This window comes from Bos grunniens, chromosome 6 (genome assembly GCF_055505025.1).
Source record: "Bos grunniens cultivar Pamir isolate PY7600 chromosome 6, Bosgru_T2T1.0, whole genome shotgun sequence".
Classification (NCBI taxonomy): Eukaryota; Metazoa; Chordata; class Mammalia; order Artiodactyla; family Bovidae; genus Bos; species Bos grunniens.
This window is the reverse complement of record NC_141170.1, coordinates 3,070,898-3,098,669: the sequence shown is the minus strand read 5'-3', so window position 1 is coordinate 3,098,669 and position 27,772 is coordinate 3,070,898. Positions and strand designations below refer to the sequence as shown.

General features: G+C 56.7%; 1 protein-coding gene across 13 annotated transcripts; it reads left to right on the top strand.

The window, feature by feature from the left end:
* On the top strand, positions 1-27,250 carry TRMT44 (tRNA methyltransferase 44 homolog). Of its 13 annotated transcripts, XM_086407409.1 has the most exons (12): positions 1-667; positions 2,802-2,916; positions 4,779-4,836; positions 5,486-5,676; positions 8,359-8,427; positions 9,509-9,616; positions 10,666-10,737; positions 14,782-14,888; positions 16,476-16,659; positions 18,753-19,167; positions 20,590-20,706; positions 26,544-27,250. In XM_086407409.1, exons 2-12 carry the CDS (start codon positions 2,914-2,916, stop codon positions 26,774-26,776), a joined length of 1,557 nt encoding a protein of 518 aa, XP_086263535.1. In that variant the 5' UTR covers positions 1-667; positions 2,802-2,913; the 3' UTR covers positions 26,777-27,250. The 13 variants fall into 13 exon arrangements, 12 of the variants coding, with proteins under 12 accessions (XP_086263535.1, XP_086263540.1, XP_086263534.1 ...); XM_086407414.1 differs by lacking the exon at positions 4,779-4,836 and having other exon boundaries at positions 1-33; XM_086407408.1 differs by lacking the exon at positions 4,779-4,836 and having other exon boundaries at positions 1-33; positions 5,457-5,676.
* Positions 27,251-27,772: the final 522 nt, after the last annotated feature.

Here is a 27,772-nt window from a genome sequence, read left to right as displayed (position 1 = left end):
GAGCCCGGGAGCCTAGGGTCGGTCATGGCTGAGGTTGGTAGGGTTGCGGTGAGCGACCCGGGTTCGCGGCTGCTCCCGGGCGGCTTTTGGGCGGCGGTGGCCGTGTGGGTGGAGAGGCCGCAGGTGGCCAACAAGCGGCTGTGTGGCGTCCGCCTGGAGGCCCGGCGGAGCGTCTCCTTGCCCCAGACCGGGCACACCCACCCAGGGCCCGGTGCAGGCCCCGAGCCCGAGAGGCTTGCGGAGGCGGGGGGATGTGGGCCCGACGCGGGGCCGGGACCCGTCTGCCGTTCCCTCGACGCGGGCCCGGGGCCTGGACCGACAGCGAGCCCCGATCAGGGCCGCCAGGAGGCCCAGGGCCGACGCCAGCCAGAAGAGGAGCCCGGGGAAGCCGCCGCCGCGACTCAGCTCTCAGGGACCCCCGGGCAACCCGGCAAGGCTGCAGCCCGGGAGGGCGACCTCCCCGCCGCCGACCTGGGTGCTCTCTGGGACGTCTTCGCTCAGAGCCTCGCCGGCGACAATCGAGAGGTGCTAGCCTTCCTCACCCGCTCCGGGGCAGGATCGCCGCCAGAGGGTCGGCGCGAGCTCGACTTGGTGCTCAGAACCATCATCCCCAAAACGAACCTGCATTGCCCGCTTCGTGGTCCGAGAAGAGAAATGGTCGTGCAAGGTATAAAGAGTGTGTTTCCGATAGTGGCAATTTGTCAAGAGATTCCCCACAGAGGCAGGCACAAGTTACGGTGGCAGGGATGGGTTTTAATTGGTGATAGGATGTCAGGCGCTGGAGTGGGAAATGGCAACGTCCTCTCCAGGATCCTTGCCTGGGAATCCCCGTGGACAGAGGAGTCTGGCGGGCTATACAGTCCATGGGGGTCTCAAAGAGTCAGACACCGATTGAGCAACTGAGAAGGCGCAGGCTTGTCATGGTAGGGAGGAGAGTCCAGCGTGAACCTAACTCCACTCTGCTTAGTGCAAGAAGTGATGGGGCGTTTTCCAGGGAGAGTGAAAGAAGAGAATGGGGCAGTGTTGTGAGGGAGGTTAAAGATTAACAAAAAGCAGGAAAGGTGGGGGATAGGTCATGCAGAGCCAACCGGGGGTTTGCTAACTGGTGCCTTCTGAAGTTAGGTCCTCCCCTCCCACAGAAGCTGGGGTCATAGCAACCCCATCTTCAGGTATGGGCTGGAACAGTCTGTTCTTCTGTCAACCTTGCGTTTTCCCAAGTGGGCACTTCAGGGGGCCCAGCATCACACTCGGGATGTGGCCTTGAGTTCTTGGGAGCAGTGACCGTGTTTGTTCCCGCCTTCATGGGCCATGGCTGAACCCTAGAGACAGAGGAGCATGCCTAGAGTTTGGTCCAGGAGAGCATCTTTGGCAGGGGATGTGACTGGGTTAAAAAGCAGTCAGTAAGTGAAAAGGACTAAAGGCACCTATTCTCCCTGTTTCCTCATGACGGCCTTGTTGTCCTTCAGTTACTAAGCCTTGTCCGACTTTTTGCCACCCCATGGACTGCGGCATGCCAGTCTCCTCTGACCTCCACTGTCTCCCGGAGTTTGCTCAAATTCATATGCCCTAGGGAGGCTGTAGATTGTTTATGGAGGGGGCACGTAGAAATGTGGATCCTTAACACAGAGGGTGGGGTTGTTGACTGGAGTGTTGTCTGGAAGGCTTGGGGGAGAAGGTGAAGGAGGGCGGGACGATGAGCGGTCAGGAGGCGTCCAGTAGTGAAAGGGATGAGGAAAACGGCCTCCCTGCGCGCCAGAGCCGGCAGCTGCGCCGGATCCTTCTCAGGCTTCGAGCCTCGGTGGTCTCTCCTGCTGCTGCATCGCCTCTGCCTCTAGCTGGACACACTTCTCAGCTTTCTGGCGCCCCGCGCAATCCAGGGTGCCCTCTTTCTCTCCGCAGGCCCACACCGTAACCCTGGCCTGTGTGTGGGTCCCTTCCGCTGCGTAACACTGTGTGGCCACAGGCTCTGGGGTTAGGGTGTGGGCTGCTCTGGACGCGGCTCTGTCCAGAAGCCGTGATGCTGAGCTGCTGGTGGGTGCATACCTCTACCCCCGCCCCCCAGTACTGCTGGCCTCTTCCCAGGTGTCCCCTCATCCTGGAGACCCTCTCTAATCCTGATGATCACACTTTGTTTAGGAGCCCTCGGCTTTCAGCACCTTTTACAGTTCTGCTTTTGAACTGTGGTGTTGGAGAAGACTCTTGGACTGCAAGGAGATCCAACAAGTCCATCCTAAAGGAAATCAGTCCTGAATATTCATTGGAAGGACTGATGCTGAAGCTGAAACTCCAAGACTTTGGCCACCTAATGCGAAGAACTGACTCATTGGAAAAGAACCTGATGCTGGGAGAGATTGAAGGCAGGAGGAGAAGGGGACAACAGAGGATGAGATGGTTGGATGGCATCACCAATTCAATGAACATGAGTTTGAACAAGCTCCGGGAGTTGGTGATGAACAGGGAGGCCTGGTGTGCTACAGTCCATGGGGTCACAAAGAGTCGGACCCGACTGACAGACTGAGCTGAACTCTCCCGGCCTGTGGTATGAGCACATCCATGCTCACAAGGCCTTCAGACGTGGATGTCTGCATGCTCACGTGGGTCTCAGTGAAGAGCAGGGCAGGCTAGGCGTGGAGATACAGCCATGACCAGGATAGTCACTGTGGTCGTCAAGTGGGGAAAAGCCCTGGGGGTTGAAGGCACAGTGATGGGGGTGGATTCAGTGCTGTGCTTTTAAGACCACTTCCAGTGAGCCCCTGAACTACGCAGTTTGAATTGATCATCCCTATCTTCTTTCTCCCCAGATGTCCTCAGTGGAGCTGTAACTTTTTTACCTTTGGAAGAGGATGATGAAGGGAATTTAAAGGTTAAGATGAGCAACGTGTATCAAATTCAGCTCAGTCATAGCGAAGGAGAATGGTAAGTACTGGATAACTGATTCTCTTTCTCAATGATCTCTGGTTTCAAGCAGTGATTTCTTTGGGCAGCTGAAAGATTCTAGGTCCCCAAGAAGCTACAGGGACTCGCCCTCAGGCAGATCGGGTTTGTGGGCTCTGCTTTCTGGTCGATGTTTCACCCTGATACATCCTGGTGGGCCCAGCCTGGCTGGAGTCTGGCCCCTACTTTCCGGGTAGGCTTCATGCTTCACAGCACCTGGTTCTAGTACCGAATTCAAATAAACACAATCCTTCTGTTGTTTTGTTATGTCTCACACCTTGGTAACGGGGGTAGGCGGAAGCATCCTTTTGTGTTTCCTGCTGAGGCTCACGTGGTCTTAGACGTAGTGAGCATTCAGTGATGTTTTATTCTAAACACAGCCGTTTAATCTGTTCCCTTAAATCCACATGGTGTTTGGCCCTGTCCGGAAAGTATGAAATTTGGTTTACTTCCACTTGGTACTTTTTAAATGGAAAAGTCAGAAGAGAGGGAGATCACGTGTTGCTCTTCTGCTCTTTTCCTGGAGATCTGCATGGGTCCCTTTTTCCCGGACAGCCCTTGGAGCGTGTCTGTTTAACCGTGAGCTGTGCGCGTGGTTTCACGAAGAGCCCAGAGCACAGTGGGAGAGCTGGGGTTGGAAGTCTTATAGATGTGGGCCCTCCCAGCAGTGCGACCTTGGGAGTGTCATGGCTGACCCTGACCCTTCTCACCTCTGAAACAGGTCTAATACTTTGTGAGTCCCTGGGGAGGGGGCTGGGCCGGGCCTCCCAGGGACCTGGTGGAGGTCAGACACTGGGTGGGATGCCCAGGTTCTGCCCCGGCGGGGAGCCTCCTGACGGGTGTTAAATGTTCCCTGAGGGCCCCTTCCTCTCCGCTGGAGAGTGTGGGCAGACCCGCGGGGAGAGCCGTGTGTGTCCCTGGGGGTTGCCTGGAGAGTGCTCATGCAGGCGCTGGGGGGTGAGCCCTGGAGCCCGCTGTCTGCTGGCCCCGGTGGGGAAGCCGGCCTGGGGCCTGGCTGCGGCAGGCGCCCAGTGCGGCTGACGTGGTGAAATCCGTCCCCGTCCCCCATGAGCTCTGAGTGCTCGGCTGGCCACCCCACGCCGTTACCGGCTGGTGCTTCCCGTTGCTGCCCCGCTGGGCACGGGTCACAGTGGGGCTGGATGTGTCCCTTCTCAGTGGAGCATGGATGGGCTTTGGTGGCCGCCTTCGTGGGGCCGGCACTCCTGGTCAGTGCCTCGTTTCAGCAGGATTTGTGGTCTCCCCACCATGTGGTTGCACTGGGCCCCAGGGGTCAGCAAGGCCCAGAGACAGGTGGATGCACTAAGGCCAGTGCTGCCAATTGCAGAGGTAGAGGAGTCCCCTCGTTGACCAGGGCTGGGCTGTGCCCATTGTACCGGCGTGGGCAGGGGATGACCCCGAGGCCTGAGCAGGTGAGCGGTAGTGTGGCCCCGGGGTCACATGGGAGAGAGCACGAGGCCCAGGAAGAGCAGGGGAAGGGCCCGAGTGAGTCCAGAAGGATCGCTTCCGAAGGGCAGGGAGGAGAAGCGAGCAGCCAGGCCTGCTCCGCCCCTCCCCGCCTGGTGACGCGCACCTGGTTGCGATTCTCAGTGGAGACGCGGCTCCTGGTTCTTATGAGAGTGAGCTGTGTCCTCTGACGTGCCTGGTGGCAAAAGCCTGACAGGACAGATCACCAGACGGGCTGCATGACAGCGCAGCTCTCCCCAGCCGGGGACCCCTTGCCGGGCCTCCCCTCCCACTGGCCTACCCTGCGCCCGCCCACCCAGCTGCCTGTGCGTCTGCTCCTTCTTGGGGGCCCCCACTGAACACCACCTCCTTTACCGTAGCCCGACAATCCTGACACTTGTCCCCTGCATGGCGCTGCCCGGATCACAGCCCCAGAGGGTATGTTGTCCTGACGCGCGTCCTTGGGAGCGAGCACCTGCCCTGGCCAGGTGCTACTGGGGCCGGGTCACGCGGCGAGCTGGACAGACCGGGCCGAGCCGCCCTGCACGCTGCTGGCGGAGGATGCACAGGGGTCCGCATGCACTGGGGAGCCCCAGCGACTGCCTGCATGTCCTCAGTTTGGTGACTGAGCATCACCTTTCTGGCCAGGAAATACTTGGTGAACCAGATCTGTGTATCTGGGTTGCCCGTGTGAAATGTATAAAACCTAGAAAAATTAAACCGCGGGCACGCGAGAATCTGGCTGGTTAGCATGTGAGTGGGATGTGAGAGGAGCCTTGTCGTTCAGTCCTCCTTCCAGCGGGCTTTGTTAAGATATGTAAACGCACATTTAACAACATTTGCAAAAGAGGAGGAATTCTTTTTGCTTTTTAAATGTGTTTTTCTCTAGAGGATGAAAATTCTGTAGCTAGTTGGAGATTGTTTTGTGTTTTGGGTACAATATTTGGTAATGATAGATAGCTACCTTAACTTCTGTCTTCTTTTGGTAAATAAATGTAGAGTTTAAAAACAAGACCTGAAACCAGCTCTGCTTATTCATATTTCTCTTATTTTCAAAGGTTCATATCTGTTTTAATTTTCTGTCCAGAACGATGGCATTCAGACGGCACTGTGTATCCCAAACCCACCTGGCTTGGAGAAGAGCTGCTGGCCAGGTTGGCCAGGTGGTGTGTGGAGAGCAGGCAGAGTGGGTTCAAAAGCACCCTGTCCCTCATCTCCGTCATGAAGTACAGCGCGGCTTACCAGGCGCTTAAAGAGAAGTACAAGGACATGGTCAAGGTGATTCTGGGGAAAGGCGTCTGGGCCCCACCCCCATTTAAAAGAGGGGACGCACCAGACGACTCCAGCTAACGTCGCTTTTCCTGTGTGCCTTCCAGTTTCACAGAGACACAGATGTTAAGTCAAAATATACCCACCTGTGGCCCCCCGTTACAGCCTGTACTTTGACATACTAAACCATAAACACATTGGCAATTATGTTATGGAAAAGAATTTTTTTTTTTGGCATGTTATTTTTTTTTCAAGAGAACAAAAGGGAAGTCTTTTTAGTTAAAAATAATTGAATATTAAATTAATTACTGTTGCTGCTGCTGCTGCTAAGTCGCTTCAGTCGTGTCCGACTCTGTGCGACCCCATAGATGGCAGCCCACCAGGCTCTGCCGTCCCTGGGATTCTCCAGGCAAGGACACTGGAGTGGGTTGCCATTTCCTTCTCTAATGCATGAAAGTGAAAAGTGAAAGTGAAGTTGCTCAGTCATGTCCGACTTTTAGCGACTCCATGGACTGCAGCCTACCAGGCTCCTCCGTCCATGGGATTTTCCAGGCAGAAGTACTGGAGTGGGGTGCCATTGAGTATAAAGAAAAAGACATTTGGAGAAAATATGTGAAAAAGTACAAAAGCACATACTTCCAAAAAGGAGATCAATTTTATAAAATGTTAAAACTTTATATCTAAAATGTGTGTGGGGGAAGATAACAACAAACCTCTGTGTATTCACACCCCACTTCAGAAAGAGAGCACTTCGAGCGTGTCTCGGTGCACGCACTGTGCAGGCACTGTGCTTTTCACGGACTGGGGCTCCGTGGTGGCCCTGTGTGCGGTTTCAGAAAGAGCACTGCAAGCGTGTCTCGGGCACGCGCTCTGCAGGCACTGCATTTTGCAGACTGAAGCTCCGTGGCGGCCCTGTGCGCAGTCAGTCTGCAGGCACTGCTTTCCAGCTGTACTTGCTCAGTTCGTATGTCTGGGTCTGTTTTTGGTAATTTGCCCAATATTTCTAACTCGTTCACTATTAATATATTTGTTATGATGACCTGTGATCATGGTGACCTTTGAAGTTAGTACTACAGCTCATTGAAGACTTAGATGAGGGTTGGCATTTTTTAGGAGTAAAATTTTTTTTTGGGTGCACCATGCCGCTTGTGGGGTCTTAGTTCCCTGACCAGGGATTGAACCTGTGCCCTCGGCAGTGAAAGCATGGAGTCCCAACCACTGGACTGCCAACAAGTCCCAACAGTAAAGTATTTTTTAATTAAAGAACCTACTTTTTTTTTTTTTTGCGTAATGATATTACACGCTTAATACACGACAGTATAGTTTAAAGGTAACTTTCATATGCACTTGGAAACCAAAGAATCTGTTTGGTTCACCTTACTTCCCCTGGAGTAGGAAATGGCACCCGACTCCAGTCTTCTTGCCTGGAGAATCCCATGGACAGAGGAGCCTGGCGGGCTGCAGTCCGTGGGGTCCCAAAGAGTCAGACACGACTGAGCGCGCACTCGCTTGGCGCCTTGCTGCAGTACTCTGCTGTGGGGTCTGGAACCGGGGCGCCTGTGCCGACAGTTGAACCTCCTTTGTCCTCTTCCTGGTGTGTCTCCCTCCCTTCTAGAAGTAACCACGATGTATCACTGCAGCGTTTTGTTTGTTTGTTTTTAATATGCTGTTGCTGCTGCTGCTAAGTCACTTCAGTCGTGTCCGACTCTGTGCGACCCCATAGACAGCAGCCCACCAGGCTCCCCCGTCCCTGGGATTCTCCAGGCAAGAACACTGGAGTGGGTTGCCATTTCTTTCTCCAGTGCATGAAAGTGAAAAGTGAAAGTGAAGTCGATCAGTGACTTCGCGACCCCATGGACTGCAGCCTACCAGGCTCCTCTGTCCATGGCATTTTCCAGGCAAGAGCACTGGAGTGGGTGCCATCGCCTTCTCCTTAGTATGCTGTTGCTGCATAACAAAGCATCTCCAAGTCTCAGGCTTGAGCAGTACCCGCTCATTCCTGGGGGATCACCCTCTGGTCCTGGGCTGGCTGATCTCACTGTGCCCCCCTCTTCCCTCCCAGGTCCTGGCCTAGTAGTCCTTCATTATCCTGCTATTTAGAACCTTCATGGAGGCACTCCTTTCTTCTTCCAACTTTTTAAATTGTCCTTGGTGAGATGGTGCATGTGAGCTGTCTAATCCTCTAGACTGGAAACAGAAATCTGGACTTTTAACATTGGCCATTGGTTTCTTTCTCATCTGCAAGACACCTGTTCTGCACATTACTGGTATTACAGTGAGACCTCACACTTGCACAGCCAGCATTTTCCAGGTTCAAGGAACCTGACGGGCATCCTGCGTGGTCATTAGGTCATAATCTTTATCCCTGCTTTACAAATAGGGAGATGGGGACACTCCTGGCGAATGACAGCAAGACACCAACAGACCACAGGGTGGAGCTCTGACCCCTGTCCCCATGACTCCTGCCCCTTGGCTTCCTTGACACCCCCACCCCTCGATTCCTTGTTTATCAGACTCAGTCTTTGAGGGTGGGGGGTGCAGGTAGCGTAGCTGAGCCTTTTCTTTTGATGTCCAGTGGCCTCGTCTAAGTGTCTTTATTCTGAAATCTTGCTTTGGACTCCATTGCTCTCCATGTGTCCTGGTACACACAGATACGGTGAAAATTTACAGATGCTCTTGATAATTTTGTAGGTGTGGCCTGAAGTCACTGACCCTGAGAAGTTTGTATATGAAGATGTGGCTATTGCTGCCTACCTGCTGGTAAGACTGTGTGTGACCTGAGTGGGTGGAAGGGTGGAGGGTTGCCTGCGGCAGCTCAGGGTTTTTATAGTTCTGTTTGTCAAGGTTGGGCTTCCCTGATAGCTTGGTTGGTAAAGAATCTGCCTGCAATGCAGGAGACCCTGGTTCAATCCCTGGGTTGGGAAGATTTCCCTGGAGAAGAGAAAGGCCACCCACTCCAGTATTCTTGGGCTTCCCTTGTGGCTCAGCTGGTAAAAAATCCACTTGCAATGCGGGAGACCTGGGTTCAATCCCTGGGTTGGGAAGATCCCCTGGAGAAGGGAAAGGCTGACCACTCCAGTATTCATGGAGAATTTCATGGACTGTATAGTCCGTGGGGTCACAAAGAGTTGGACACGACTGAGTGATTTTCACTTGTCAAGGTTGGATACACGTGTAATTTTTTTTTAAGTTTTACATGGCGCTTTTGTGTGAATGTAGAACAAGTTTGGATTGTGAACCAACAGGAATTCGACTTTTTCCAAATTACTAGTCAACACGGAGACGCCAGCTGGCGTTGGGGAGCCCTTGGGGGCCCATCTGATGAGCTCCTGCCTTCCACCCTCACAGCAGGTGACTCAGGTTTGCGGCCTTCCTGGCCAGCTCACTGACCACCTGGACTTGGGCACACCCTTTAGCTTGACAGTCTGGGTTTCCTTATCTATGAAATATCTAGAAATGTCTAGACTATCTCTGAATTCCTTTCAACTGTAATTCTCTCAGTCTTAGAAGTAATAAGGCCTCTCAAAGTGTACAAAACCAGAAGAACTTAAAGAAGTCTGGAAGGAACTAACAGTGATGTGTAAAACTTGCCCAGAGCTGACCGCGCACGTGTGGGCTCGGGGTGGGAGATGAGGAGGTCCGGTGCGCGTGCCACCTCGGGTGATCGGTGGGCCATCCCCACCTCCCTCTGCTCACCTGGGCGACGCCTGTGTGGAGCCCCGGCCCCGGAGGCCTCTCCGCCTCTCCTGGGAGGGCACTGCAGTCTCACGTGGCCTTGTGTGTGAATTACTCCGGGGCAGAGCGCACCACAGACTGACCTTGTTTTTCCTGTTGACTTTAGATCCTCTGGGAGGAAGAGAGAGCCGAACGGGGAGAGACCGCCCGGCAGTCCTTCGTGGACCTCGGCTGTGGGAACGGCCTCCTGGTCCACATCTTGAGCAGCGAGGGGGTAAAGCACGCTGGGGGCTGTCTTTAGACCTTTCTAGGGCGTCTTCACATCCAGCTCGAGGCCTTGCTCTACCGGCGCAACCTGGGTTTGGAGGCGGCTGGGCTGTCAGAGGTGCAGTGGCTGTTGGTGACGCCGTCGAGGAGGTAGCCTGTCCACGGGAGTGTGAGGCAGCCGCCTCGCTGGACGAGAAGAGGGTCCTCGGGGACAGGCGGCCTGCGGATGACACCCTTTCAGCAGCAGGGGTGTTCTTTTTGTTGCTTTCTTTGTAAAACCCAGCATTTCAAGGTGTGGGGAGGGGTAAGGGGCGAGGGCAGCTCTGCTCTCGAGGAGCCTGGGGTCTAGCTCAGAGGACGGGCCAGCGCCCGTGGACTGAACACACGTGTGAAACTGTGATGCTCAGTTCTGCAGCCATTCTCTTGGTTGTGAAGCAGAGGCCGTGAGAACTGGGAGCTGCCCTGGCCCCAGGAGAGGTTCCGGGCACACAGGGGGCAGTGCCCACTGCCCCCTGCCCCCAGGGCCATACCGTCTTCCCTTGTGGATGAACACGCGTGTCCTCGCCTGTGGGACTTTGGGGTGAGGTTGTTAGGGCCACCTTCTGAGATACTTGATAGAAAGAGTCTGAGGGCCCTGGGACAGCCTCTGTGGTGTTAGCACATCGCACGGTGACTGGGAGCCAGGGGTGGGGCCTGGGGAGAGCTGGGGGTGGTTGGGGTGCGCTGGGTGCTCGGGACCCCGGAGCAGGGCTTGTCTGGGCTGGACGAGCAGGTGGGCCGGGAGCTGAGGTTGGCTGAGCTCAGAGGCGGCGGCTCCCTTTAAGGGAGGCGTGTCCCCCGGGGCTGCGAGTGAGCCTGGCAGTGTCTCCAGGCCTTGCCTCACGAAGGCGCCGTAGCTGGGGTTGTGTCTGGGCCCCGGGCCGAAAGCGTCTGTTTCTCAGCAGCTCAGGGTCCTGCTCCTCTCAGGGAGTGGTCCCTGCAGCGTTTGATTTGTTCTCTCTCGTTTCTAATGACGTTCCCTCCTTAACCTTTGGTTCCTGAAATTCATCGTTTCAGCATCCGGGCCGAGGGATAGACGTCCGAAGAAGAAAAATCTGGGACATGTACGGACCCCAGACCCGCCTAGAGGTACTGGCTCTGTCCCTTCGCTTGACTTCAGCAGCCGCTCCCCGGTGCGGTTGTTTCCAGGAGAGAGTCTGTGTGGGGGGCCAGTCAGAGGTGCCAGTAACGCAGCAGTCCACACTCGGCTTGCTGCTCGGAGGCTTGAACGGAGGACACGCCCTTAGACTTCCCTGCCTCCGGTTATACTGAAGGGAGGACGCCCCCTTAGACTTCCTTGCCTCCGATTATAATGAAGAGAGGACGTCCCCTTAGACTTCCCTGCCTCCGGTTATATTGAAAGAGGGACACTGACTTTAGACCTTCCCTGCCTCCGGTTATACTGAAGAGAGGACGTCCCCTTGGACTCCCCCGCCTCCGGTTATACTGAAGGGAGGGTGCTGGCCTCCGGAGTGAAGGTGCTGTCTTGGCCCCGGGTCTTCTGTGGCTGCTTTGGGGGCATCCATTCTGGAGCCTGCCGCAGGCTGCAGCTGAAACATTCCTTTGGCAGTGGGTGCCCTCCCTGTGGGGACTGGGTCAGGGCTGGGGGCAGCATGGGTACCCCTGCTCTGAGCAGGGTGGCCAAGAGAGGCCTCTAGGTAGGGACAAGTTGTCAGGGAGTCAGGGGAAGGGAGCACAGAGGTGCAGGCAGGGCTGGGCTGCGGATGTGCGGATGTCTCGTGGAGACAGCATGATGGCTTCCAGCTCTCTGGCGGCCAGGTCTCAGCTGTGGCCGCAGAGCTGCAGTCAGCCACACCGAGGTCCGGAGCAGGTCCAAGCTGTCAGACAGGGAGGTCACTCGGGGGTAGGCAGGTGGGAATCTCCCCCACAGCACCCGCCCGGCAGGTCTGGGCTCCAGCGTTTCCCAGCCTTGGCCTCTCATCCAGACCTCCAGGTCAGCAAGGGAGTGCCTGGCCCTGGGGCTCCATCCTTGGCTCTGGAGTGCCGTGGGGGCTTCTGCTGCCGAGATACCGACATCGCTTCCAGGCCCTCGTCCCCGAGCTGATAAGATGCGTGCCATGAGGACAGGATGCTGACTGACAAGTGGGAGAAGCGTTTACTTTTCAGTGTGGAGGATGTCAGGAACCTGTAGAAGTGGAGAGAAGCTTGTAGTAAATCCCAGAAACTCAGGGGCCAGCTCAGCAGTGGTTCTTCTGCCTCATCCCCTCCCCCATAACCCCAGCATTAGCCTCACTGTGTTTGAAACAAATCTCCCAATATATTATTTCACCTGTGAATAGAAAACAAAGTTTTCAAGGCTCTATTTTCTCTTCACCTTTCTTTTAAAGTTGAGAGTAGTGTTGCCAAAAATTAAAAAGGTTGGAGGAAGTGACATAGATTGCAGCTGCCCGACACCTCTTTACTTGCTCAGGTTTCATTATATATTTACACTCTGCTTTATGATACGAGGGTTTGCACTTGCTCATACAGTCAAACAGGGCTTCCCTGATGGCTCAGTGGGCAAAGAATCTCCCTGCTCTGCAAGAGACGAAGGTTTGACCCCAAGGTCAAGATCCCCTGGAGGAGGGCATGGCAACCCACTCCAGGATTCTTGCCTGAAGAATCCCATGGACAGAGGAGCCTGGGAGGCTACAGTCCATGGGGTCGCAAAGAATCAGACGTGACTTAGCAACAGGGATATGTTCATACAACAACACGAGAACATGTAAAAAGCCTCAGGTTTGAAGAACTGCGGTAAAGCGGGGACGGACTCCTGCTGGGGGTGGCTCTGCAGATGCATACACGGACCACGTATTCTTACACAGGTCATGAAGTTGGGCTCTGAATTCAATACGAGGCTGATGATCAAAGCTAAGGGAGTAACATGGTTGATTTCACAATCCCATGTGTCCCAGGTGAGGAAGCAAGATAACTTCTTCACGTGGGAAGTTCAGATAGCAGTTGAGTAGGCTGTCTGTTCAAGTCCTGTCTCTATGGGGGCTGGCTGGCATGCTGTGCCCCTTGCAGGACAGGTAGAGGATTCTACTTCTTTTTTGACTTTGGGGGCCTCTTTTTTCAAGTTGAAGTATGAAAGTGTTAGTTGCTCAGTCATGTCCGACTCTTTGCAACCCGTGGGCTGTAGCCCACCAGGCTCCTCTGTCCATGGGATTCTCCAGGCAAGAATACTGGAGTGGGTAGCTACTGCCTTCTCCAGGGGATCTTCCCAAGCCAGGGATCGAACCCGGGTCTCCTGCATTGCAGGCAGATTCTTTACTGTCTGAGTCTCCAGGGAAGTGGTAATGTTGGGTTAGTTTCTTTTGTATAGCAAAGGGATTCGGTTATCCCTGGTATGTTTTCCACGTCCTGTTCCGTTATGGCTTACTGCAGGGTGCTGCGTGTGGGTGCCGCAGGGCCGTGTTGCTTCTCTGCTGTGTGCACAGTGGTCTGTACATGCTAATCCCAAACCATAACTTACTGCTCCCCCCACCCCGTTCCCCTTTGGTAACCATAAGTTTGCTTGCTGTGTCCGTGAGTCTCTCGGTTTTGGAAATAAGTTCATTTATGTTGTATTTTAGGTATTACATGTAAGTGGTCCCACCTGATGTTTGTTTTTATCTGACTTGCTGCACTGACTATGATAATTTCAAGTTCCATTCATGTTGCCGTAAATGGCATTATTTCAGTCTTTTTATTATTATTAGCTATTAGCTAATGCCCCATTGTGTGTGTGTGTGTGTGTGCGCGCGCGCGCGTGTGCGTCCATACACAAGTGCTCAGCGCTTGTCTGTTTCCTAGTGAACAAGTGATCTCCATGAACAGGTGCAGTCTGGACATTCAGAGGCCAAGTCTGCGATACAGCTCTTTTTTTTCTGATGCCTCATTTGATTGTAAGCTAGAGATGGTTAAGGAAAAAACATGTGCTTTTGATAACAGCAGTGTGATGATCACAAAATGTCTTAATTTTGTTTGTAAAACTCTGTTTCAAAAGAATTATTGCAGTTTTCTATATTCAAATTTTCAGTTAAAGCTTTTTGCTGAAACAGGTGGGGCTTTGCTTGCTTGCCTTGGGGGCTGCGTTCTTCAGTTTTAAAATTAGGAGGATTTTGAGTGGCTGTATAGACTCTTTTTGTCTCTCCAGTTCTTACTGACAGATTAATTATTGAGACTGTTGACTTTAGTAATTAATGAAGTAATTAATGAAGGCCTGCTAATTAACTAGCAGAAGGGATAGATGTTCACTGAAAGTTCTTCAGTCATAACAACAAGCTGTTCCCAGCTTAAGCACAGAAATCGTCCCAGTGGTGCCCATGCTTTTCCATGGGTGAAAAAGCTTGCTGTCCGAGTGCTCACACAAGATCGTATTTTAGTAGCAAAGGCTGCTGTACACTGTGTCTATAAATTCTTCCTGTGCTTTCTCTTTTCATTGATGCGCTTCAGACTGTGGGTTGACTGACTGTCGAGGTTGTGTAAATGCATCAGGCTATGCGTCACGTCAGCCTCAGACCTCCCTGCTTTCCGCTCACTCTGCAGGCCATTTCTTGCTCCCGTGTGTGCACTCCTGCTAAGTCGCTTCAGTCCTGTCCGACTCTTGCAACCCTGTGGACTGCAGCCCTCCAGACTGCTCTGTCCTGGGGATCGTCCAAGCAAGAATGCTGCAGCGGGGTGGCGTTTCCTCCTCTGGAGCTCTTCCCGACCCAGGGGTCAAGCCCACGTGTTGTCCATCTCTTGTGTTGGCAGGCAGGTTCTTTACAGTTAGCGCCACCTGGGAAGCCTTCCCTGCTCCCATCTTCTGCCAAAAGTAAAGCAGTTCTCATGTCCCCCATCTCCTTCATGTAAAAAGGGTGTTTTTAATTATGAGCAGCTGATGCGCACTCAGAAGGGTGGTGTTCGCTCCTCGGGTAATGATGCTCAAAGTTGCAATTTCCCATGCCCTCAGGCGGGTCTGGGCTGGGCACACGCCTTCCTCACTCCTGGCCCAGCTTTTTACCTTCTGCAGGTGAAGACCCACAGCCCCAAGGGGCTGAGACCTGCTCCGGGCAGCTGTGGTTCTGCAGGGGGCTGCAGCCTTTGTCTTCTCCCATGCTCTGCTTTCATGGACTAGACGTTCAGTCTTGTTCTGCGTCTTTCTTTTAGGAAAGTGCAATCACACCAAACGATAAGAGCCTTTTCCCTGACGTCGACTGGCTCATCGGTAACCATTCTGATGAGCTGACGCCATGGATACCAGTCATCGCAGCCAGGTGAGCTGGTGGGCCTGTTGGCACCATGGTGGCTGGGGATGTCCTGTTGCCTCCGTCTCGCTGTCCAGACCCATAGCTTCTGGCTGCTCGTGGCTGTTGAGCACTTAACTGTGGCTAGTTCACCTTGTTGAGATGATGGCACACTGCTGCTGCTGCTGCTGAGTCGCTTCAGTCGTGTCCGACGCTGTGCGACCCCACAGACGGCAGCCCACCAGGCTCCCCCGTCCCTGGGATTCTCCAGGCAAGAACACTGGAGTGGGTTGCCATGTTGGCTGTATTTAAATTTAAAAACATAAAGTAACGTGAGTGGCTCACACATTCACGTTGTATTTTTGTTGTGATTCGTTCTATCGTGTCTGTACCCAGTGTTGCGATGTTTTTTCCTGGGACGTTTTCTCATGCAGGAGGGGTGCCTGTCGGTATGAAGACGCTCTGCGGGGTCAGCTGACGTACAGTGTTGGTTTCAGGTGTACAGTGTGGCGATTGAAAACTCACTGGTTGAACTCTGTAGTTATCATAAAATATATGATAGAAAATATATAAATATAGAATGCTGCTGCTGAGTCGCTTCAGTCGTGTCCGACTCTGTGCGACCCCGTAGACGGCAGCCCACCAGGCTCCCCCGTCCCTGGGATTCTCCAGGCAAGAACACTGGAGCGGGTTGCCATTTCCTTCTCCATAAATATAGATTATTTTATATCATAAACTATCATGAAATGCTGTGCTGCCCAGCGTATCCTGTGTCTCGTTTAGCTTACAGAGTCGTCTGGATCTCTTTTCTCCCCCACCCCTGCCTTGCTCCCCCCGCCAACCCCCGCTTTCCCCATGGTGACCACTGCTTCATTCTGTACATCTGTCGGTCTGCTTCTTTGTTACTTTCTGCTTCTTTGTTACTTTCTGCTTCTTTGTTACTTTCTGCTTCTTTGTTACTTTCTGCTTCTTTGTTACTTTCTGCTTCTTTGTTACTTTCTGCTTCTTTGTTATTTCTGCTTCTTTGTTATTTCTGCTTCTTTGTTACTTTCTGCTTCTTTGTTACTTTCTGCTTCTTTGTTATTTCTGCTTCTTTGTTATTTCTGCTTCTTTGTTACTTTCTGCTTCTTTGTTACTTTCTGCTTCTGTTGTCGGGTTTTTTTGATTCAGCATACAAGTGATAGCACACAGTATTTGTCTCTGTCTGTCCGACTTTATTTCACGACGTGTAATACGGACTTTTTAAGAATAGCATAGGCCCAGCAGCAAACCGTGACCTTGTGGTGCCTGCCTCTGAGATCCGTGTCCACAGCCGCAGTCTCCAAGTGCATCAGGAAGTGTCAGGTTCCAGCTGATGATCACAACTGCAATAGAGAAAATATTTTTTATAAAAGTAATTACACTCATATTTTATTGAAAAGGTACTGTGCTACGTTGTTTCTAGCATTTAACCTGAGGAAAGCTGGGATTCCTTTTTTTATATAAAAAGCACCGTTAGCCAGGAGTACACCATCCGCATTTTGCCCCACACACCACCGCCGTGCGGCTCTCCACGGCATTTTCCTCACCGAGCCTGTTCGGGACTTTGAGCGTCCGTGTCGCCGGTTGTCTCTGAAGGTCTTCCTACGACTGCCGCTTCTTCGTCCTGCCCTGCTGCTTCTTTGACTTCGTCGGGAAGTTCCAGCGGACGCAGAGCAGCAAGACGCAGTACCGAGGGTACCTGGACTTCATCACCGAGGTGGGCTCGGCCTGCGGCTTCCACGTGGAGGAAGACTGTCTTCGGATCCCTTCCACCAAGCGGGTGTGTGCCGGCCACCAGGGCTGTCCTCTGCGGGCATGTGTGGCATTTAGATGGAAAGCGTGGGGCCATCCTTGTCACAGACCTGTAGACGAGTCGGTGATGCCCAGAGGTGTGGGTTCTGACCGGCGGCCCCCAGCATGGCGCTGGCGGCTTCCGGGGCTCACTGCGTGCCTGTGGTCCCTCCCGCACAGGCATTCTGGACCCCCGTCTCCAGGCCAGTGGCCCCCGCAGGAGCCCTCGCCTGGTCCCCATCTCCTCCCCAGAGGCGGCGACTGGCCCTTGGGCACCTCCCAGAGTCAAGTCAGCTTAGCTTTGGTTTGTTGGCTCGGTGCTGCCGGAGGTTGAACGCTTTAAGTTCTGACTTCAGTTCAGTTCAGTTGCTCAGTTGTGTCCGACTCTTTGCAACACCATGGACTTAGACTCCCAAATAATGGGCTGAAATTGCTTCCAAACTTCAGAATGATTTCAACTTTTCTCTTTAAAAGCCTCATTAATTCAGATTTACTTGAAATGAATTTGTCCAGGGAGATATTGACCCTTGCACTGCCTGTCACCCTGCCAGATGGTCGGGGCTGACCTGCTCACCACTCAGGGGGCTTGAACCTCTGGGAGTCAGGGCAAGTGTTGACATCGGATTTATGTTAACCTCTGATCACTTTCTTCCGTGAGACTCTAGGTTGTCAGTGCTTTTAAAAAAATACGCGCACACAAAAGCCCGTTACCCAGATCTCAGCTTCACGGCCTGACAGCGGTGAAAGGTGGAGATGGAGCTTAACTCGGGCCCTGCCACTTGCTGTAAGCGCACTCAGGGCCGGCACAGGCGCTGCCAGCCCGGGAGGAGCGGCAGCCCCCAGGCGGTGCTGGGCTCCTCAGTCGGCTTCAGGCGCACCACTGCTGTCGCTACTCAGAATCATTTTGGAAACGTCCTTTAGCACTCACCTTAGAGCCTTCGTGTCATCCTGTCAAATGCCCTCTATCTTGGCAAGTCACAGCCTTCTGAGGTTGGAATTGAATTTGGCTAGCGTTTGGGCTTCCCAGTTGGCGCCAGAGGTAAAAGAACCCTCCTGGCAATGCAGAAGACATGAGAGACCCAGGTTTGATCCCAGGGTTGGAAAGATCCCCTGGAGAAGGAAACGGCCACCCACTGCAGTGTTCTTGCCTGGAGAATTCCACGGATAGAACCTGGCGGGCTACAGTCTGTGGGGTCGCAAAAGAGTCGGACACGACTGAAGCGACTTAGCACGCAAGCACACGGAGCTTGGGTCGTGTGTGCAGGGATCCTACAGTTTGCATTTGCCGTTGCTGGGAGCTGGAGACTACAGGCCCTTGGCTCAGCCTCTCCGAGCCTCAGTTTTCATATAGATTGTCTGGTTCGGGGGTTGGATGCAAGCATCGGTGTCCACAGGCAGCAGCCGTTAATCAAGGACGAAACACGGGTCCGGTGCTCTCACTCCACGCACACGGAGGTCGTCCCCTGCCCGGGGTGGCACAGTCAGCGGGTGGCGCGGCTGCAGAGCCGTGATGGGCTCCGATGTGACCGGAGGCACTTCCGTCAGGTTCAGGCCCTCGGAGGACTTCCAGAGACACCGTCCCTGCGGCGGCATCTGCAGACCGGGCCTCTCGCTCCAGGGCAGCCCACGTCTGGCCACACGGGGGGGACGTGCCGTGTGAACAGGGCATCCACGCAGTGCCCGGCGCTCTGCTGGGGGCACACATGGTCCCCCCACCAGCGAGGCTGCCCCTCGAGGCTCTGGGGGTTCCCGTCAGGGTCTGTGTGTGGGGCGGGGGGTGCGCAGCGAGGGCTGACACAAGCAACGTGTTCAAGATGGGGCGAGACCGGTTGGCTCAGTAAAGGCGACCTTGGCCTGTATGTTTGTTAGGAGCCGTGAGAGTCTGAGTAGTGAGGTTTTCTGTGGGCTTTTGCTGTTAGTTGCTTATTTTGAGGTCACTGATGCTGGTATTCGTTTGTAAAATAAGGATTCCTGTCAACATAGGTCCCTAAGCCTTGAGGAGTTTGTTCTCCAGGATGAGAGAATTACGTGGGGAAATAGCGCTGGGACCTGTTAAAGCCCTTCTCTGCTCTCCCTGTGCAGGTCTGTCTCATCGGGAAGTCCAGGACATATCCGTCCGCCAGGGAGGCTTCCGTGGACGAGGAGAGGACCCGCTACATTAACAGCAGGCGGGGCTGTCCCGGGAGCCCCTGCAGCGGGGGTCCTGCCCTTCCGCCCCCTGGGGCGGCTCCCAGCAGCGCCCCTGGCCCCAAGGGGCATGGAGCCCTGGACGCCCGGCCCGCGCACACAGTGGAGGCTGGAGCCGGCCAGCAAGGGGCCGGAGCCCCGGCAGAAGGACTCTGGATGTCTGGATTTCAGCCCCGGGAGAAAGCTGAGCGCCTGAGGAACTGCGCCGCCCTTCCTCGAGAGTTTGTGGACCGAGTGGTTTTGCAAGTGGCGCACTTGTTGCTGGGAAAAAGTCCTGCAGGCGGGAGTGCGCAGGCCTGGAATCGAGGAGGTAACCGCCAGCCTGGGCTTCCCCCGGGTGCTGGGCAGGAGCTCCTTCCCTTGTTCTCTTCTTCAGACCGAGCTTGAAACTATATGTACATGTGTACATCTGCTTAGTCGCTCAGTCATGTCTGACTCTTTGCGACTCCATGGACTGTGGCCCGCCAGGCTCCTCTGTCCATGGGACTCTCCAGGCAAGGATACCGGAGGGGGTTGCCATTCTCTTCTCCAAGGGGTCTTCCTGACCCAGGGATCGAGCCCACGTGTCCTGCATTGCAGGCAGATTCTTTATCATCTGAGCCACCTTGAAACCATATGGTCTTTTTAAATTAAGTATATTTTAAGGAAGCAGTGAGACTTCTCACAAGCTCGTTAGAAAACCCTCTTCCTTGTGGCTCTATTAACACACAGAACTTCGGTGCCTCAGAGGAGGGAGCTGAGGCCACGGGGAAGTCTCAGAAAACCCTCTTCCTTGTGGCTCTATTAACACACAGAACTTGGGTGCCTCAGAGGAGGGAGCTGAGGCCACGGGTAAGTCTCAGGGTCCAGAGCTCCTTGTTGTCTGTTTATTGAAATGATCCAAACAGAAAGCCAGGTTGCTGGCTGCCAGAGGTGAAAGGGAGATGTTTGTATCTGATTGCTCTCATAGGGTGAGTAGCGTGCTGGAATCTGTGGCTCTCAAAAGAGCCAGGGGGCTCCCTTTGTAGCTCAGTCGGTAAAGAATCTCCCTGCAGTGCAGGAGACCTGGGTTCAGTCGCAAAGAGTCAGGCACGACTGAGCGAGTAACACTGACTTCCTCACTTAAAGAGCCAGGGATCAAGTTATCAGGAGTGTTCAGACGGGCTGATGGAGGGCGCCTGTCGCCACTGGAGGGTTCTGTGAGGCTGCCCGGGAGCGGGGTGCTCACCCTTCGGGGAGGAGGCCGAGGCCCCGCCGTCAGTCGGGGCTGCTGCCCGCTGGCCCCGTGGTTGGGCCAGACCAGTGGTGGTGAACAGCGGGTCTCCCCCGGCCCCCGGCGTGGAGGGCGTAGCCCCGAGTTTCTTCCTTCACCGCCACACCCCTCCCATTCCCCGTGTCTGTGCAGTGTGGCAGCACCATCGAGCCTGTCCCCTCCAGGGATCCCCGATCCTGTGGCTGTCTGGCCGGGAGAGCCTCTTGGGGGCCAGTTTAGGTGGCTGATTGCCAGGTAATTATGGACGAGGCCCAGGGCCTCTGAGGAGTTCTGGGGGTCAGCACCCCCTTCCTCGGGGCACCCTGCAGAGGCAGGCCAGGCTGGACAAGGAGGAAGCGGGGGATGGGCTCCACGTGGGGCCTCGAAGGGCCCAGAGCCTCCAGGCCGTGCTCCATGGAGGGGCCGACTGGCCGTGTGCTGCAGAGGAGCTGCGGGCTCAATTACGGCTCTCATGTTTGGGGGCAACCCCATCTCGCACAGGGAGCCTGTCCTTGGCGGAGGTGGCCGGGGAGCTGGACCGGGAGACGCTGCAGAGGCTGAAGCGGGAGTGCGGGGGCCTGCAGACGCTGCTGAGGAATAGCCCGCAGGTGTTCCAAGGTGAGGCGCGGCCGTGCACCCCAGCGCCGGCCCTGGGGGCCCCGTCCCCTTCCCGAGGAATGACTTTGTCTGCCCTGCGCCCCCAGCTCCAGCACTGGGGGGCCCCCGTCCCCTTTCTGAGGAAGTGACTCCATCTTAGAGGAGTCTGGAGCCAGAGCGTGGCTCCCTCATGTACATCTCACGCGGGGATGGTGCGTGGGTCACACCACTGTCTCTCTGATGCCCCCCAGGCTCAGCCCCACCCCGTCCAGGGTGCACCCCTTCACCCTCGGAGGGACGAGCCTGCTGGTGGGGCCTCCTGTCTTGGAGCATTTCCGGTGGCGCTCGGGTACCTGCTTTGCTTTGGCCTCTGGTTGCCTGTAGACTGGAAGCACCCCGAGCTCCCAGCCAGCCCTGCCCTGCCACCCCCGGTTCCAGGCAAGCAGCAGGAGGGCCTGGGCCCGCAGTCTCCTCCACGCCGGCTGCGGGCTCTGCAGGGTGGGGAGCAGTCCCCGCCCTCCCTGTGGCCTGCTGGGGGTGTGTCACAGACGTGTACACGACACTGGGGCTCAGAGGAGGCCTGTTTACCTTCAGCCGCATGAGGGGCTTCTGCGGACCCCTCCGCCAGGGGGTCCGTGGTTGGTTGTGTGCACTTTCTTTTTTCTGGAAGCATCTTACAGCACACCGCAGCTGGCGTGCTCTTCACTCCTAAATACGTCGTGTGTGGCGTTAAAGTCAGTGGCGTCTCCTTCGTTGCCCTGTGTCGGGGGTGACGTCCCCGCCCAGGGAGGCCTGTCAGGGACGCTTGCGCTCAGGACGCGGCATCTGTGCTGGTTGTGGCAAGTGGGACAAGCAGAAGCACGTCGGGCAGAGGGAGCAGCGTGTGGGAAGGGGCAGGGGGTGGGCGTGGTTGGGGCTGGCGGGCTGCGGCCCCCGGCCTCTGACAGGCGGGGGCGAGGTGACTCCCCTATGACCATGCGGAGGAGGGCCCGGCTTCCCGAGACCTCTGCACACAGGGCCCTGAGCTGAAGGGGCAGGGCCCGCAGATCCCAAGCGGGAACACGGGCAGCCATCCGAGCCCCAGGGGTGGGCGAGTGCCCCTCCCAGCCCACCTTTGTGGTCCTCCCATGGGGCCGGCGGAGAAGGCAATGGCACCCCACTCCAGTACTCTTGCCTGGAAAATCCCATGGACGGAGGAGCCTGGTGGGCTGCCGTCCATGGGGTCACGAAGAGTCGGACATGACTGAGCGACTTCACTTTCACTTTTCACTTTCGTGCATTGGAGAAGGAAATGGCAACCCACTCCAGTGTTCTTGCCTGGAGAATCCCAGGGATGGCAGAGCCTGGTGGGCTGCCGTCTATGGGGTCGCACAGAGTCGGACACGACTGAAGTGACTTAGCAGCAGCATGGGGCCGGGGTGGGTGGGGGGAGGCGCAGGGCTGGAGCACAACCTCCGACCCCTCCTGCAGCCCGTAAGCACCCCCAAGAGGAGCGCGCGGGTGGTCACGCCCGCGGTGCCTCTGGGTGGCCTGGCTGGCCTTCCAGGGCTGTTTTCATCTCCACTTGGACTAAGCGCTCCTGCTGCAAGCAAGGGTGGGGGGGGGGGGCTGCAGAGGAGCTGTGGCTCCAGGGGGCTTGTGGCAGGCAGCCCACTGGTGAGCGGAGATGCGGGGGGCGTCCCTGCTGGCCGGGCTCTGCTGTACAGAGCTTCAGCGGCTTAAAAATCACCGTGCCGGGCGCTACTCTGCCCTCTGCTGTTCGTGGCGCATTTTTGGTTTGAGTTCATGAAATCATGTCTTTTTTCCCCCATCATAAATACACGTGTGCGTGATTGCTTTCTGTGTGGTTGGCATTGAGGGGCATATTCATTTATTTTTGGAAACACTTTTGAGTCAGAGGCCTGGGCTTTGAGTGCCGGTAAACACGCTGCTCCCAGTCACGCAACAAATATGCCTGAGCTCAGGCTTTTCTCTGTAGATTTGTTTTTTAACTAACATGGCTGGTTTTCTAGTCACGGTTACACAAGTGAGGAGGTGAAGGCAGTTTCAGACCTTTCAGTTCCGCCTGCGCTGAGCCTCTCGTGGGCTGGGCTGGAGTCCTCATCCAGCCTTGAGGATGCGGACCCAGCTGCGGAGGGCAGTCCCCAGCCCAGGGTGTCCGACGAGTTGGGGGCGGGGCTGGTCACCTGGCCGAGACAGACCCCAGAGCCGGTGCTGCCGCACGCACCCCAGCACTCAGTAAATTTACCTCTGCAGAGAGTTTCTGGGGCTTTCCTGGTAGCCTAGCTGGTAAAGAATCTGCCTGCCATGCAGGAGACCCTCGTTCGATTCCTGGGTCGGGAAGATTCCACTGGAGGAGGAATAGGCTACCCACTCCAGTGTTCTTGCCTGGAGAATGCCATGGACAGAGAAGCTTGGCGGGCTACAGTCCGTGGGGTCGCAAAGCATCGGACACGACTGAGAGACTAAACCACCGCAGAGAGTTTCTGGGAGACCCTCCTGCCGCTTCCTCAGGACACTTTGGTCCAGGCGACATCTGTGGTCAGAAATGGCGGAGGGGCAGAGCCGTGGGTTCGTGAGTCCGCGGGGCTCGCACTCGTGGTAGGTGATGGGCTCGGGTGGGCAGAGAGTGACCTGGCACGGCGCGTTTCCTGCCTGTGACGCCCTGAAAATCAGGGCATGTTTCCACCCGGGGAGAGGCTGCTTCTGGCCCGAGAGCTGGCTAGAGGGGCGCACACGCAGGGCACAGGCCTGCCCAGGCAGGGGGTGGGGGGCACAGAGGCGGCCGTGTCCTGGGGAATGGAGGGGCCGTCAGCCATCCCGGCCCCGGGGCGCCCTGGCCTCTGCCCTCTCGGGGGCCGCCCCTCGTCCTGAGCGCCCGGCCTTACGAGTCCTGGCCTGGACCCCTTCTCCCGACCCTGCAGGGATGGCTCCGGAAACACGGTCAGTGGAGGGCCTGCTGCAAGCCTGCCTGCCTGAGGGGCGGGGACCAGCCCCCTTCTGGGCTCCAGGGTCTGTCCCTGCTTTTGGTCCCAGCAAACCCCTCACCGTCTTCCCCCAAATTTCTCTCGAGCCTGTCCAGGGATGGGGGCGGGAAGCTGCCTTTCGGATGCACACTGCTGGAGTTCGGGGGCGCCTCACACCCTGTCCAGGCAGTGAGGAGTTTGGGGGCCCTCTCACCCTGTCCAGGCAGTGAGGGCCCCCCGTCTTTCGGATGCACACTGCTGGAGTTTAGGGGTGCCTTGCATCCCATCCAGGCAGTGAGGGGCCCCTTGTCTTTCAGATGCACACTGCTAGAGTTTGGGGACATCTCACATCCCGTCCAGGCAGTGAGGGGCCCCTCATCTTTCAGATGCACACTGCTGGAGTTTCGGGACATCTCGTACCCTGTCCAGGCAGTGAGGGCCCCCCGTCTTTCGGATGCACACTGCTGGAGTTTGGGGGTGCCTCGCACCCCATCCAGGCAGTGAGGGGCCCCCCGTCTTTCGGATGCACACTGCTGGAGTTCTGGGACATCTCACATCCCGTCCAGGCAGTGAGGGGTGCCCCGTCTTTCGGATGCACACTGCTGGAGTTTGGGGACATCTCACATCCTGTCCAGGCAGTGAGGGGCCCCCGTCTATCAGATGCACACTGCTGGAGTTTGGGGGCGCCTTGCTCCCCATCCAGGCAGCTAGGGGCCCCCGTCTTTCGGATGCACACTGCTGGAGTTTTGGGGTGCCTTGCATCCCATCCAGGCAGTGAGGGGCCCCTTGTCTTTCAGATGCACACTGCTAGAGTTTGGGGACATCTCACATCCCGTCCAGGCAGTGAGGGGCCCCTCATCTTTCAGATGCACACTGCTGGAGTTTCGGGACATCTCGTACCCTGTCCAGGCAGTGAGGGCCCCCCGTCTTTCGGATGCACACTGCTGGAGTTTGGGGGTGCCTCGCACCCCATCCAGGCAGTGAGGGGCCCCCCGTCTTTCGGATGCACACTGCTGGAGTTCTGGGACATCTCACATCCCGTCCAGGCAGTGAGGGGTGCCCCGTCTTTCGGATGCACACTGCTGGAGTTTGGGGACATCTCACATCCTGTCCGGGCAGTGAGGGGCCCCCGTCTATCAGATGCACACTGCTGGAGTTTGGGGGCGCCTTGCTCCCCATCCAGGCAGCTAGGGGCCCCCGTCTTTCGGATGCACACTGCTGGAGTTTTGGGGTGCTTTGCATCCCGTCGAGGCGATGAGGGGCCCCTCATCTTTCGGATGCACACTGCTGGAGTTTGGGGGCCCTCTCACCCTGTCCAGGCAGTGAGGGGCCCCTCATCTTTCAGATGCACACTGCTGGAGTTTGGGGGTGCCTTGCATCCCATCCAGGCAGTGAGTGGCCCCTTGTCTTTCAGATGCACACTGCTGGAGTTTGGGGACATCTCACATCCTGTCCAGGCAGTGAGGGGCCCTCGTCTTTCGGATGCACACTGCTGGAGTTTTGGGGTGCTTTGCATCCCGTCGAGGCAGTGAGGGCCCCCCGTCTTTTGGATGCACACTGCTGGAGTTTGGGGGCGCCTCACCCCAGGGCTCCCCCTGCGTGCTTGGAGCCAGGGGCGCCCCGGGCACCCTCCTCTGGCCGGCCATGTCATTCCCGGCTGCGCCAGGAGGGGCTGCTGTGGGCACACCATGAAGGCCGTGGCTTCCTGCCCGGCTCTGAGGCCAGGGAGCTAAGCTGTCTGTTCCGCCCCGCCGAGAGCAGGGCCTGCCTGGCCCTTCGTAGGTGCTTGTCGGCCGCGCCGAGGCTGAATCCCTCATTGTGTCCTCCACACACACAGGCGCCTCTGCGCTTCCTTCCTCTGGCTTCGAGGGTCAGTTTTAGTAAATCATCAGTCTCCAGAGACAGGCAGTCCCATTATTGCCATAACAGGAGGCAATCTGCAGGGGAAATTCAAGCTTTCATTCCCACTTTGAAGTTTTCGCTAGAAGTTGGGTAGCCAGATTTGTTCAGTGAGCGGCCTTTATTTCTCCCAGAGCCATTGTGTCTCCACGTGGTTTTAGCGCTTCCAGGGGAAACCACCAGGGCTTGGCTACTTCAGCCCATTTCCGTGGGGATGTTGACTTCTTGGGACAGGGTGATGGCCATTGGAAGCCCTTGGAGCAGCTTCTGCGAGTCGGGGCACCAGCTCAGGAGGCTGCTAGGCAGTGGTCAGCTGACGGGTGCACCTCTCCCCGGGGCCTTTGAGCCGCCCAGCTCTGCGGTCACTCCGCCACCCAGCGCCCGCCCCGCCACCCAGCGCCCGCCACCGGGGCTGCCTTGAGCCCCCACCTTTCTCTGGTTGTAAACCTCACCCCTGGTCTTCACCAGCCAGAAAGAACCCCACCCCGTCTCACTCCGCCTCCTGTTTGTGATGTGGCCGCGAGTCCTCGGGGCCAGGGCTGCCTCGCAGATGTCCCGATGTCCTTCCCGTATCAGGACCACGCTCGTGGTCGCCCGATCCTTAGCCCCGTCCCTCGAGCTGGTGCCTGTGCTGCCCAGCCCTCTGTGGTCACTCTGGTCTTGTCATCACCAGGGCCTCAGGCACAGGCTCCTCGCCTCTCCCCAGTCTCCCCAGGGTGTCTGGCAGCTCCTCCTGACCACCCCCAGCTCCGCGCTTCCACCCTGCCCTCCTTCCCCCTCACCCCTGCCTCCAGCTCCATTTTAGGGGGGACTGCAGGCCTCGAGCGGGTAAGGAGCTCGATCTGCCTCCGCTGCCATACCTCCTGGGGGCTGTGCCCCCAGCCTGGGATGCCTGCACTCACAGAGCCCTCCCCACCCGCCCCCACTCCCCCACCCCGGGAGCCCACGGCCCGCAGCTAACTGCCCCGTCTCTTCTCTTTGTTCCAACCCCAGTTCTGCATGGTCGCGTGCGCATCCGTGACTGGAGGGAGGAGAGGCCGCGGAAGAAGGAGGAACCGGAGGCGAAGCGGAGGCCGTCCTCCGACACCTTCAAAACCCGCATCTGCTGGTTCTTCGCTCATCACCCGGATGGCTGCGTCCTGCCTGCGGACTGCTGCCCGTTCGCCCATGGGCCCGGGGAGCTGCGGCCGGCGCCCCGCACCAAGAAGAAAAAGCCGGCTCTGTGAGGGGCCGAGGCTGAGGGCCGAGCAGGGGCTTGCGTCCTGGCCGCGGTCGAGGTCATGGGCCCCGCCTTCCTCCAGGTTCTTCCAACCACGCCCTGCAGACCCTGCGATCCTCCCCCGCCCTCCGCCCCAATGCTGGCTTCACTCCTGCTCTGCGTCTTTACAGCAGGCAGAGCCACGGCCTCCGGAGAAGGCAATGGCACCCCACTCCAGTACTCTTGCCTGGAAAATCCCATGGACGGAGGAGCCTGGTGGGCTGCAGTCCATGGGGTCGAGAAGAGTCAGACACGACTGAGTGACTTAGCAGCAGCAGAGCCATGGCCTCAGGTGCAGGAAGGACTTTGAGCCGGCCCTTCTCGACCCCCGCGCCCCCACCACTAGCCGCCTGGGGGCCGGCTTCCTCCTGCTCTGGGTCTTCGCCCCTCAGATACTGTTGACTCTTGATTCCAGGAGAAAAAAAAAATCCTGATGATGTGCTTCTGTTGTAAATTGTTGACAGTTTTACACAGAAGGCCGTGTCAGTGACGCTGTTGCGCCCCCTGATTTTCAGGACTGTGTCCACCGGCCTTTCCCTGTGGAGGTTTCCTCCTGCGGGCACCCTGGGTTCATTCATGGGTGATGAGAAAGAGCCCATTCCTTTCTGCTCAGGGCAGCCTGAGGGAGCTGCCGAGAGGTGTGAGGCCCTGCTCTAAGGAAGACCCCCAGGAGGCCAGGGCCCTGCCCCCCACTTCCCACACCGTGGTTGTGGTAGTCGGGTCAAGGACAGGCCAGCCAGCAGGTGCCCGGCCAGGCTCCAGGAATGGGCGGAGTTGGCTTGTTGGGAGCCCAGGTCCTCGGAGTCTCTGAGCCCCGCTCAGCCTCTGAGCTGTTGTTCCCAGAGATGAGGGGTGTCCATCCTTGAAGCCACAGAGCTGCAGTTCCTGGCACATCTGGGCAGCTTTACCCGGGTGAGGGCTGCTGGGCATTTGCCCAGATGTGGGGCCTTTCTGCTTCTTTCCC

What these genes read in the sequence shown, in the direction of transcription:
- TRMT44 (XM_086407418.1), top strand. Translation starts at nt 25, where the DNA reads ATGGCTGAGGTTGGTAGGGTTGCGGTGAGCGACCCGGGTTCGCGGCTG. An exon ending in AAGAGAAATGGTCGTGCAAG is followed by an intron (nt 668 to 2,801) that starts GTATAAAGAGTG and finishes CTTTCTCCCCAG; the next exon opens with ATGTCCTCAGTGGAGCTGTA. An exon ending in CTATTGCTGCCTACCTGCTG is followed by an intron (nt 8,428 to 9,508) that starts GTAAGACTGTGT and finishes TGTTGACTTTAG; the next exon opens with ATCCTCTGGGAGGAAGAGAG.